Raw genomic sequence first — 14,033 nt, forward strand, 5'->3', positions numbered from 1 at the left:
CATGAGAAATCTTGTTACATGCATATAAGGTGCAGTGATCAAGTCAAGGTATTTACGGTGTCTATTCTCTGAGTACAATACATTTATTTGGTCAGATACAGTCACTCTATTCTGCTATTTGGTCAGATACAGTCACTCCATTCTGCTATCAAACATTAAACTTACCCCTTCTACCGTATGTTTGCACCCTTTACACACTTCTCTTCATTCTTCCTTCTCTGCCTCGACTTCACTCTTCCCAGCCTGTTATCTACCTTTCCACTTTCTACATCCATGTGATCACAATTTTTAGCTCCCACATATAAGTGAGAACATGTGATATTTGTCTGTCTGTGCTTGGTTGATTTCACTTAAGATAATAGCCTCCAGTTCCATCTATGTTGCTGCAAATGACAGGATTTCATTCCTTTTTATGGTTGAATAGTATTCCACAGTGTATATGTACCATATTTTCTTTATCCATTCATCCACTGATAAACACTTAGGTTTATTCCATATCTTTGCTATTGTGAATAGTGCTGTAATAAACATGCGAGTACTAGCATCCCTTTGAAATATTTATTTCTTTTCTTTTGGGTGGATACTCAGTAATGAGACTGTTTTTTCTAACCTTTGGTTCCCTGACCCTTTTTGGACAACAAACTTAAGCACAAAATTCAAGGTTCAGTAACAGGCACTATCCCTGAGCCCCATCCACGAGGACCATCCAGTTTTTCCAAAGGCCGCCAGAGCAGATGCTTTCAACCTGATTGTGCTGACAAGATTTAGAAAGTTGTCTAACAGCAAAAGTAGGTAGTTCTTAGAAAGTTTACCCGAGTCAACATGTTCATCCTGGATATAAGTAGATGTTTTTACAATTAAATGACGGCTCTACACTGCAACAACATATCAGCTTCAGGAGCTAAATCCAGATTGAAAACAAGAACCAGTAAAATACTTAAATAAAAATTCCATCAGAGTCCGCAAAAACTTATTATCTGGGCCTGGAAGATACAGTTTAGACTGCTATTCATCTTTCCTACCCCATAGCAGAAATTATTTCTCTCTTTGCACAATTAAATTTCACATTTATCAAGTTAAAATGGGTAAATGATGCTTATGGAGAAATATTTTGCCTCCAGTGTAAATAGAGAAATTCCAAAGATTTTAAAATTTCACACACATGCATTGAAGTAACTGCATGTACCCCATATAGACTCAGAGAAATAAACTGCAGGACTCAATAAGCTGTAATTTATACCAGGAATACAAAAGAACCAACTTGAATTCTTAAAATATTTATTCAGAAACTCCCCCAAGACATCATTAATTTCTTCTATGTCCTCCCATGCCTTTTTCTAAAACTGCATTTATTGCAGTTTTCATATGAAATGTTAGATGGCTTTAAATTCTTGAGTATAAGCTTCTTAAGGGCAGAGGTGTATTTCTTTTAACTTTGTAGTTCCAATACCTAGTATAGCCCAGTACATAGCAGTCACTGAATAAGTAATTGATCAGTTAAATATGAAACGTTTTAGTTACATTCAAGACATTAATTATCTTTCTAGTTGTCCAATGTAGAATAAATGAAGAAATGTATTATATAGACTTATAATGTAGATTCAGAAAACTGCCAGTAAACTCAAGATAATGGTAACCATTAGTTTATACGTGGGTATGCTCCATATGACAATATGAGTTCACATAAGAATATTATCTGTTTCTTTAATGTCTACTAACATAATGGCTTATTATTTACTGACCCATTTTAATCTAGTTGATGTTTTAATTGACTGGTACTTAAATATCAATCCTATTCATGCAAACCCCAATAAAAGTAGTAATCAGAAGAGAAAGGAATTAATTTAACTTTTGCATCCTTCTGGGATAGCTCAACAATGATCCTAAAAATTAGCCTTTTACTAATAGTCTGTATTCTTCATTTAGTCCTTCATTAAATGTGAGAAAAAATTATTTAAAATAGAAAATTAATTAATAGTGATTTGATGGGACAGAAGAGATACTTAAAACAAAAAACAGTAAATCAAGATATAACTATTCATTATAAGAAGACTTTTACTTGGTCTTGGGCATAATAAAACCTGGGTAAACTTTGAAGATTAAAGTCGTAGGGGGAACAAAATCAACCAAAGCAAATATACTTGGCTAAATCCAGAAAGGCATTTAACCTCTGATTTGTTTTAATGTGAGTATTCAATGTCATGTCTGATTATTGTCCAATGACAAGTTTCAAAATATAGTGATTATCACTCAATTAAGAAAGGTTTTTGGTACCATTTTTAAAACTTTAATGAAACTATTTATATAATGATAAAAAGTTATCCTTTTTTCATTTATTAAAATATTGCTTTTTCTACTATTTCAGACATGGAAAAATGAGATCCCATCAAACTTTCAAAGATCTATCTTCTAATTAAACTTAATGAAATCCACAGATTGAAGAGATTTTTTTTTTAAGTTAAGGAAAAATTTAACTATCTTTGCAGCAGCCATAACAAGGCAACTCTCAATCTTTGACTGCAGGAAACATAAATGGCCTACAGCCCCAGCTGCTACCTTCTGAAACCTATCACAGTATTTGAGTTGAAGTCACAGTTCCCTGCTCCCAGCCAAGGCTTGAGTGTAGCAAGTATACTAAAATAGACCTGTTCCTGGGACACATGGGACTTTGGCTCAAGGATTCCCCAACAGGCTTGCCAAGCTCTCCTAGAACTGCAGGGCAGCCTGAGACACTTTCACCCAATCTCCACTCCTTCCCTTTCTCCTTCACCTAGGGTCAGGTCTGCATTGAGTTTGACAGCTCTCCCAGCCTCCCCCAGCTCCTCCTCCAGCATCCCTCACAGGCATTTCCTCTAGTCCCTTAAACATCAAACCTCTTGCTTCTCAGAGAACCAAGACTAATAGCCTCATTTCACAAAGCAAGTTTCAAAAAGGGTTGTCATTTTCAAATTGTTAGACTCATAAGTATTATACCTGAAGCTTAATCAAATTTCTTATTTTTTAGGTATTTAACAGAACACTTTTACTTTTTCTTATTTTTCTTTATATATGACCACCTGCTGTATTTTCATATGTTATCATGAGATATGTCTTAAGACCATGTGCAATGTACATGCCAGACACTGAAATACATTTGGAACACAGTTTTTCTCTAGCAATATTTCCAGAGACACCAATAGCCTGGATTATATCCCTTGCTTTTGCTTCCTTGAAAAATATATCCTAGGGTAAAGAAATATCTACCACAGGAATCCTAGAAAGACATACCAACCACCAGCCACCCCTGTCCAGTACTGCATCAATGCTATCGCTATAGCTTAAGAAGCCTGAAGATATAAGGGTTGCACAACAATATGAATGTGTTTAATGTCAATGAACTAACTATACTCTCAAAGATGGTTAAAACGGTAAATTTTATGTTATATATCTTTCTACAATAGGAAAAAAAAGACCTAAAGTGAACAATGGCTATGTACGGTGGGTAAAGAAATGACAAGATCTGGGTTATCTTTACTAGATAATCATAAAAAGTAGAGATCCACAGAAGGAAAATGTAAACCCAGCTATTGGTATTATATCTAAAGAGTATACTAAAATCATATTTAGAAACCTGAATGAAATTAAGTAAAAGGATATAAGTATATATTTTAAGCGAGCAAGCTCAGAACTAAAGATGCTACAGATTCACATCAAACTATCAAAGACAACAAAACAATTTTTTCACCCAGAAACAAGCTTCCCATCTTTTCCTTTATTTGCTCTCTGACATAATTATTTCTCCTCTCTGGACTCAGAAACTGTGGAAATCATGTATTCCCTTTATTCAGTAACTAATGTAGGGAAAATATTCTTGAGGTATCCCTAGAATCAAAATTAATGAGGGTTTCCTTCCATTTAATCTACATCCAAGATATAACAAATGTATAGGAACAACATTAGAAGCACCGGGCTTAAGGAAAAGTAGCCAACATGACACTAGGGAGGTTTGTGGTCTTCTGTCTGTTGCAAGACAACTCTCCCTGGGTCTCTCATATTTCACTTCCACTTGTATTGCAAGTAAAGACATTGATGGTCTTTTATCTAGATGTTCTTCAGGGATGTGTGTATACCAAACAATCTTGGAAAATAGCATCTCTTTCCAGAGCAAAGAGGAGGCTCACTTCATGTCTAGTATAATAAAGATAATGTCTCCTTTTACAGCAAAGTGCAGGCAGGTTCAAAGTTCCTCTCCTACAGCACATCCTCTCATCCACCACCAGAAAGTTCTGACCATGATTTGATTACCATTATCTACACTTTACTAAGAGGTCAGTCAGAATAGATCAAGCTCCCGCATCTCCCATGCAAAACATCTTCCCTTCTCTCTGGATATCTACCCCATTCCAAGTCCCATAACTGTAGCTCAGTCATTCTGTGGGGTGGGTGAATGGCACTGACAAAAAGGATAAGTTGGACTGACTGTCTTCAGACAGTCCATCCAAAAATGTTTAGACTTAATTATTTCCTGAACCAAGAACTGTAATATTTATCAGCCAGCTGGAAGCCAAGTTGAAAGCTCTGCCACTCTGTTGTCCCTCAACCAATAAAGGTCCTATTTTGGTCACCCAACAACTATAAACAACACTTTCCTTCCAGGAGCACCACGTACACCTTTCAAGACTACTTATCTTGTGTGAAAGACAGGCATTAACTCGCCTCTCTCTTCAAAAACACCATGACTTGAACCCTACAGGTATGATCATAAGAAATGTTCAAGTGTTTAAAGACATGTCACCAGTATATCATGCAACCCTTAGGCAACTATGGAGATCTCTCCAAACTGAATCTATCCTTAGTTACTCTGGGGAGCTTCCTAGAGAAAAAAATTGACTTACTATGTGCACTCTGCAGGCCGTTATCCCTACAGTGGGAAGTGGTAAAAAATCTATGCCTGATTTTAGCTAAAGTGATCAGTGACACCACATCAGCCCTGGGAGACAATCAGGTCAGCTTCAACTCACTGACCAGGATTGTTATGAATGAAAGAATTGTCCTAGACTTCTTTGCTGAACAAGGGGAAATTTGCATAATCACTAACATGTCATACTGTATCTGAATTAATACCTCAGGCCAAGTGGAAAGATAAATCAAAAATGTTAAAAAGAAAGTTCATGTCCTTTGTAGGGACGTGGATGACGCTAGACACCATCATTCTGAGCAAACTATCGCGAGGACAGAAAACCAAACACTGCGTGTTCTCACGCTCAAGGTGTTCTCAAGGTGGGAACTGAACAATGAGAACACTTGGACACAGGGTGAGGAACATCACACACCAGGGCCTGTCATGGAGTGGCGGCAGGGGCGAGGGATAGCATTAGGAGATACACCTGATGTAAATGACGGGTTAATGGGTGCAGCAAACCAACATGGCACATGTATACATATGTAACAAACCTGCACATTGTGCACATGTACCCTAGAACTTAAAATATAATTAAAAAATAATAAAAATAAAAAGGGAGATAGATCTGTATGTATTGATTGAAAGATATATAAAGTACAATAAACACGATGTAAAACAAACAAACAAAAAAGCCACTTGATGTTCTAAGGTAGACTCTGATGATTTATTAGATTATGGGATTTGTTCAGCTGACTAGATCTGGGACCTGGAAGGCAGGACTGAGGCCAATACTCCAGACAGGCCTCTTTCTGCTACCCACAGTCCTACTGACCAGCATCCTTAATTAAGTATGCTATGAAACAAATTGAACAGATTTCATCATAGCCTGTATCACTCAGATCAATCACAGTCATTGCTGCCCATAATATAAAAGTAATATTCCCTATGCTCAAAGTTTCTTTCCTAAAATACAACCCACTGCAACTGGCAGTATTCACATTACACTATGAGTGTCATAATATGGGCTTTGGAACTGACACAAAGCCGAGTCAGCCTGCTGCTAATGCTGTGAGCAATAAAATGCTTTGTTTTTAACCTAGGAGTTCATGTCTTTTGACAGCACCAATAGAACTGTGGCAGACTAACATGTCAGTTTATAAGTGGCAGATCCTCTAAGACCCTTCATGTTCCTGACCCTCCCATCTGCAACTCCATGGGTACTGGATCAGGGAGAAACCACAGGAAAAGGAAGTTACAGCATTCTATCACTGTAGGCTTGAGGACATATACACTGAAGAAGAACCAAATATCTACCCCAAAAGCTCTAGGATTCCCATGTTTTGAATCCCTTCAAAAAATATATCACAATTCAATCAGTCCTATGACCAACAGCAAGATTTCAACAAACTCTTTGAAATCTAGAAAATACTCTTGATAACCCAGGAAAGCATGACTCTGACAAAAGAAGACAGAAGACACAGAAAGGAAAAGAAAAAGAGGATAGAAATAAAAGTAACACAAAATTAAAGGGTGGCAGAAACTAGAGATTGGTTAACCAATATTATCCCAGTCCTTTTCTACTAAGGAAAAACTGGCCAACATGAGGGACAACCACACACATGAATACTGGACTCTGTGATGAAGGGTTTGGTTCTCCTGGGGCAACTGTGGCAGAAGGCTGTCTGTCCCTGGTGTCACAAGTGCTGACCACAGCAGAGAGTTGGGAGTGGCATTTCCATCAGAGCATTGCTGTGATATGGTACGGCATTTCTTCTGTATTACTTCTAGCTATGTACTACTCACATGACTCCCTGGGCCTACCAGAAATCTTGTAAGGTAGGTACAAACTTTGTAAAGTGATTGATATAGGTTATGATGAAATCTGTTCAATTTGTTTCACAGCGTATTTAATTATGTAATACCATTTTCTGCTTAAAATACCTAGAGTGATTATGTTGCTTGCAGCCATATATATATATATATATTATATATATATATATATTCTGCTTGTTTGTTTTTGAGACAGAGTTTTGCTCTGTCACCCAGGCTAGAGTGCAGTGGTGCAATTTTGGCTCACTGCAAGCTCCGCCTCCTGGGTTCACGCCATTCTCCTGCCTCCTGAGTAGCTGGGACTACAGGTGCCCACGACCACGCACAGCTAATTTTTTTTTTTTTTTTTTTGTATTTTTAGTAGAGACAGGGTTTCACCACATTAGCCAGGATGGTCTCGATCTCCTGACCTCATGATTTGCCCACCTCGGACTCCCAAAGTGCTGAGATTATAGGCGTGAGCCACCACACGCAGCCCCTGATAATAATATTTTGACAATAATAATGAGAATTATAATAATAATGAGAATAAAGTTACTCTAGGTACAAAGTTTATCATTTTCTTACTATATAATATCAAATGGGGGAAGTCTGCTCAATTCTATCATAATCACAAATTATCATTATTAGGATCAGACTAACAAAAAAAGTAACAATTCTCCTTATTCTCCTTTAAAAAAAGACTTTGTCATAAATATACTTTGCAGTAAAAGAACAATGAAGAATGTTTTTATTTTGCTATCTCATTTTCTCCAATTTAAGAGCAAATAATTGGTTCCTATTTTATTCACCAATAAAAAAGTTTTATTTTTAATTGGTGATTTGCTAATGTCATCTAGTTTAGCACATTTTAGTAATGCAATTTATTAAAATGGAATAAAATGGGTACAAATAGTTTTATGGGAAAATTGATAGCCAGACACCTCGAAAATATACTTTATTTGTGGAAAATTCAGAAAGACAGAGAGAAACAAGTATTTTTAGATATTACTACAATGTTTTTTGATAATTTTAAAGAATATAGAAAGAGCATAATCTGCAAGATGCAGAAAACAGAATCTATGTTACTTTTTTTGTTCATTTGTTTGGCCTAAGTTAGAACTCTAGAAAATGGTACCTTTTACTCTGAAGCCTGTTACCTGCTACCTATTTCACACATTAGGCTTAAAAACAATGAGAAAGCTTTACCAAGGAGTAAAAACCTTCAACAAAATATTTGAATAGAAAAAATAAGAATGTAGAACAATTCTTTCCATTTTCTATTCCCAATTAAGAGCATGGAAATTTAACCTGAGCATATCAGAAAAATGAGAAAGAAATAAATTTGAATGATGCTAAAATAACCTTTCACTTCTTAAAAATTAAGCTCTGAGAACTACACCAAGAAATTTATTTTACTGTTTATAGGATATCAAATAATTAACACTACTACTAACTGTAACAGAAAATATAATTACAACTAAGTCAATTAGTTTCTTAAAAGCAAATATAATCAGCTACATATATAGGCAAAAATTTTTTAAAAATTGAATCATCACCTACTATGTCCCACAAAAGTTAAAAATTAGAAAGAAACTATATTATACCCGTGACTTCCATAATTGTGGAAGGAAAACATGGCTCTAAGCTCTCCTCCTCCCTGGCTGTATTCACTCAACACTAAATATGGCAAATAAGCAGCAGTTTAAAAAGAAATCAGCTCTACAAACGTTCACAGCAACATTTTTCATAACAGCTGAAGAGCAGAAACAACCCGAATGTCTGTCAACTGACAGCTGATAAAATGTGTTACACCCATATGAAGAATATGTGGCAATTTTTTAAAATGCACTACTCCAACATGAATGAACCTCAAAAATATTTTGCAATTAATAAATAAAAGAAGCCAATCACAAAGATCCACATAATGCATGATTACATTTACGTGAAATGTCTGGAATATGCAACTCTATAAAGACAGAAAGTAGATCAATAGTTGTCTCAGGCTACAGAGAATAAAGGATTGTGGAGTTATAGCTAAGGGATGAGGACTTTGTTTTGGTGTGGCAATGAAAATCTTCTAAAATTGATTATGGTAAAGATTCCACAAATCTGTTAATATACAAAAAAAACTGAATCACACTTTTTGTTTTTTGGTTTTTTTTGAGACAGACAGTCTCGCTCTGTTGCCTAGGCTAGAGTGCAATGGTGCAATCTCAGCTCACTGCAAACTCCACCTCCCAGGTTCACTCCATTCTCCTGCCTCAGCCTCCCGAGTAGGTGGGACTACAGGCGCCTGCCACCACACGTGGCTAATTTTTTTGTATTTTTAGTAGAGATGGGGTTTCACCGTGTTAGCCAGGATGGTCTCAAAATCCTGACCTCATGATCTGCCCACCTTGGGCTCCCAAAATGCTGGGATTACAGGCATGAGCCACTGCACCTGACCTGAATCACACATTTTAAATGGGTAAATGTTATGATACGTTAATTTAGTCTTACTAGAGTTGTTAATAAAAGAAATTAAACCTGTATCAAAACTTTATATAAACAGAATTCTCAATATTTATTTAAGTCTTAATATTTTCTATAGAATAGTAACCTATAAAATTCCAAACTTTTAACCGATAGTTCTCTTTCTAGATATTTACTAGCTAAACATAAATTTATCAAGACTATAGAAATGTTATTTTTCCACAGAAGAGCACCTTCAATAAAATTAGAACAACTACCCATAAAAGAAATTACTTAATTTACTCCCTAAATTTTTTAAGTCAACATGGTTTGCCTTCAAGTTCATACTCATCAATTTAATTTGTAGTTAATTAAAATAAAGGTCAGACAGATTTACCTTTATGTCTGACAGCCAAAACAAATATTCCAAATAACCAAGAATTAGACTGAAATAGTCAAAACTTTCCAATAAATGAGGAGATCATGTCATTTACCAGGACAATAATGGCTTGTTAAAGCCATTATTCCCTCACAGTTTAAAACCTCATGTAATGTAATACTGTTGTAAACAAAAGGATGGGACCCCAGTTTTACCAACATTTTTATAAACCTTTTATTCTCAAATAATTATAGACCCATAGATAGTTGCAAAAAAATCAGATAAAGTAATTGTTCAACTTTCCTCTACAAACTTTTCTTTAGGGTTACTCTTCATTAATCTTCAGATGAATAAAAAGCCTGGGATCAGATGACAGAGAAACTTGTTAAAAGCACCAGATTACAACAGACCAACCAGACAAGGAAAGACACAAAAATAGAAAGGAAAAAGAAAAGCAATAGGAAGGAAAAGGAGAGAAGGGAAGGGGGAGCTCAGAGACAAGATGGGAGAGAAGAGACGGAAGAAAGCAAAGAGAAAAGAGAGGAGGAGGAGAAGGGAAATGAGGCTAGTAGTATATGAATTAAAAGACTCTAGTCCCTCCAGCAACTAAATGGGCAAGGTCTATGTCAGTGATGGGGAACACATCCCAGACCTCCACGCCAATGTCATCTAACAAGCCCAGAATGCATGAAAAGGGGTTCTCTTCCAAAGGTTCCTACTGGACCCATGCCATAGAGACCCTCTACTCAGGTCTTCAATTCTGCCTATTCCAAGAGAAACAAATCACAACATAGGGTTCCTCACTAGCTATTCGCTAACACTGTCATCTGAAATGTCCATACTAAATTATTAGTTTCACAGCTCCTATCATATTCTCATTTTGTTTTTTCTTGAGTCGGAGTCTCGCTCAGCCACCCAGGCTGGAATGCAGTGGCATGATCTTGGCTCACTGCAACCACTGTCTTCGGGGTTCAAGCAATTTTCCCGTCTCAGCCTCCTGAGTAGCTGGGACAGGTACCCGCCATCATGCCCGGCTAATTTTTGTATTTTAGTAGGCTGGTCTTGAACTCCTGACCTCAGGTGATCCGCCTGCCTCAGCCTCCCAAAGTGCTAGAATTACAGGCATGAGCCACCACACCCAGCCTATTATTTTTCAAACACCATTTGTTTACTTTTAATTTTTAACTTTATTTTTTTTTATTTCAGATTTCGCTTTTCTATTCCTATCATATCAAGAAAATATAAAATGGTCAAACTGCCCAGAACCTTAAAAAAAAAAATGCATAATTTTTACTTTTATTAAGTGTGAAACAGATTTACTTTGTATCTATTAACACACTGGCTTCGAAACTTTGCTGCACATTAGGATCATCTGAGGATCATTTTAAATTTCCCAATGTCCAGGTCACACCATGCCAATTAAGTTTTAAAAGTATGGAGGTGAGAATCAGGTATTAATATTTTTTAAGACGATCACTCTTGAACAATTATACCAATAAAAGCCTCTTTTCCTTTTTTAAGAAAAGAAAGAGAAATTAAATGAATATTAGTTATTCAGCTTGAATATTAAAATGTTTAAGTCTAAATGTGTCTTTTTAGCAGTATTTTTGGAAACATCTATAACCTTGGGTTTCCTTATTATTCATGTAAGCTCAACTTTTCAGTTATTAACATTAAAACAATGAAAAGACCTAATTTACCTAATTGGCAAAACATCTCAAAAGTTAAAGTAATTTATGAGACTAACATAGAATAAACAGTTCATATGATTATATCTTATACAAGGTAACCTAGTAATTCTACTACAGGAAAAGCAACCTAGGAAATGGTTACATTGTTGTGTGCCAAGATGTATCTGTAAGATAAATTATGACATAGTACAAATAGGAATTCTATATGTTAAAAATAATGCTAGGCCAGATGCAGTGGCTCATGCCTGTAATCTCAGCACTTTGGGAGGCCGAGGTGGGCAGATCATGAGGTCAGGGGAGATTGAGACCATCTTGGCTAATACAGTGAAACCCCGTCTCTACTAAAAATGCAAAAAAATTAGGCGGGCATGGTGGCGGGCGCCTGTAGTCCCAGCTACTTGGGAGGCTGAGGCAGGAGAATGGTATGAACCTGGGAGGCAGAGCTTGCAGTGAGCTGAGAATGCGCCACCACTCCAGCCTGGGAGACAATGCAAGACTCCGCCTCAAAATAAATAAATAAATAATGCTATAAAAGAATATTAAAAGGCATGCAGAGCTTCATATCAACGTTTTCATATAAACCAATCACAAAACAATTAAAAGAAATATATGTCATTTAAAAATAGATTTTATATATACACAAAACTTACTTGCAGTTGAACTGAATTGTGCCGGAGGCCTTCCACAATACAAAAAAATCTGTCAATTTTTTTTTCTTCACCAGCTGAAGTTAAAGCTTCTAAAACTTCTTCAAGGCTATTAGAAAATTTGAGTCAATTAAATTGCAAGTAGCAAACACAAATGCCATAATACAATTGCTTTATCCTACTAAAGTCAATATCCTAAGCAGCCAATATATTTTACAAGCAGTTTACCGAGTACATACCATGTATCAAGCACAGTTCTAAGCATATTACATTTTAATCAGTTATCCCTGACAATAACCCTGTGAAGATGTTTATCAAGCATTTATATAATGCTTACTAACATCAGGCACCATTTAAACCACTTTACAAATATCAACTCATTTTAAAGTATATAACAACTGTTTGGGGTGGGTACTATAATTAACCCATATTATAGGTTAGGAGACTAAACCAGAAAAAGGTTAAGCATTCTGTCCAAGGTTTCACATCTGTGAAATGGTGGAGCAAGAATCTGAAATCAGACAGTTTATGTGGTGGGCACCATATAAATGCTCTCAACCACTGCACCCTTATGCCTCAAAAGTTTAAGTAAACGAAGTTGTATGATAGTCAAAAATATATAATAGTATGGTATTATAAATATTCAATATAAAATATAATAATTATGCAAAAACTATACTTCCTCTTCTTTTAAATAGTTAACAGCATCCAGCACACTGGAGAAGCTCACAGTTCATGGACATGGGCATGCAGTCGTAAATGTTATTTACAGGATATTGACACCCATTCTAAAACAAGGAAAGGGAAGGATAACAGAATAGGGAAGGGAAAAAAAAAGCAAGGAAGAGTCCAAGAGGAAAGAGGAGGAAGAAAAGGGAAAAAAAGGAGGTTAAGAGAGAATTAAAAAATGATGGGGGAAAGGGGAAAGGAAGAAAGTGGGAAGGGAAGCTCAGAAAGTGTATGTCCACATAAAGTCACTCTTAGATTTGTACACCAACATTTATACAGTCTTAAGTACTGAAGTTGTAAGCCTGGCTTTGCAAGCTTGGGACTGCTGCTAGGTGTGGCTACACCTCTTCTATAGATAAACACTGTAGGCACCCTTTGCGGGCAGACTGCCAGGCCAAGGCCGAGTGGTGTCTTTGACTATCCAACCATCAAGCTGAACCTGCTCAATCCCTCCAACTCCAGCAGGACCTCCACAAGGCTGACTTTCAAATGAACACAGGAGGCTGCCCTTACAGGGCTCTGCCAACCCCTACATGGGTGGGATATTTTGTTAGTTCTTTTGGCTGTTTAGTTTTTATATATTTATCTTTTTTAAAAGGCATTTTAAATAATTTTTAAATGCTTCCTTATAATTAGAACCCTAATTTTTAAAAATCTTTATCTTTATAATTATCTTTAATATGTATGTAACAGTATTTAATTATACTTCTAACAAATGTGGTTAAGTTCTTTACAGCACTAGTATGTGCTTTATGCTCAAGGACTTTGTACCCTCAACCAGTAAACTACAATTACATAAATCATTTTCTAGTCTGCCTTACATATAGATTTCCAAATCATAATATGTTTGCTTTTACAAGGGGATAGAGAAGACCTACAGTTTGAAATAATTCTATCTGGGGGAAAAAAAAATCACATAAGAAACAGAACCGTTTGTATATTTTCAAAGCCTTCATTTAGAATGTTTTTAAATTTAGGGTTTCGGTTAAAAAAAAAGTTTAAATATGATAAAGAAATCAGTTTTTCATAGAAGTATTTTAGCCCCTAACTAACAAATCAATTAAGATAAATAATTATTACTCAAAAATTTCCGGCCAATAAGAATCTAACTTAGCTGCTTAAATATTTAAACATTTATTTAAATTCTAGTAAATTCTAGCCTCGAGTAGATAATGAAACATTAAATGAATCAATCTGTATTAAATTATTATATGATTAGAGAAAAAGGTTGATAACACTTACATGCTTTCCTCCCCTACAATGCATACCGCAGAGAGAAGTTTAACCACATCTGTCATCATATTGGGGTGTCTGGGATCCATGGCTTTGGCCAATAAGGAAAGACTCCTCTCCTCACTCATAATTCTTTCCAAGCCATACTGTAATATTTTGAAAATAAGATGTCAAATGTTAGAAATTAATTAGAAAAATAATGCCCTGAA

The 14,033-nt window shown here is 35.9% G+C and overlaps 1 protein-coding gene across 2 annotated transcripts in view; it reads right to left on the reverse strand.

Moving 5' to 3' along the window:
- The window catches only part of DIAPH3 (diaphanous related formin 3), a 496,891-nt gene that overhangs the window by 326,166 nt on the left and 156,692 nt on the right, over positions 1-14,033 (reverse strand). For both annotated transcript variants that reach the window (XM_050766531.1, XM_050766532.1), the window contains 2 exons: positions 13,834-13,970; positions 11,866-11,971 (listed from right to left, as the gene is read on the reverse strand). In XM_050766531.1, coding sequence (XP_050622488.1) covers positions 11,866-11,971; positions 13,834-13,970 — 243 coding nt within the window. The remainder of the gene's footprint in view (positions 1-11,865; positions 11,972-13,833; positions 13,971-14,033) is intronic.

This window comes from Macaca thibetana, chromosome 17, assembly GCF_024542745.1.
Source record: "Macaca thibetana thibetana isolate TM-01 chromosome 17, ASM2454274v1, whole genome shotgun sequence".
Lineage (NCBI taxonomy): Eukaryota > Metazoa > Chordata > Mammalia > Primates > Cercopithecidae > Macaca > Macaca thibetana.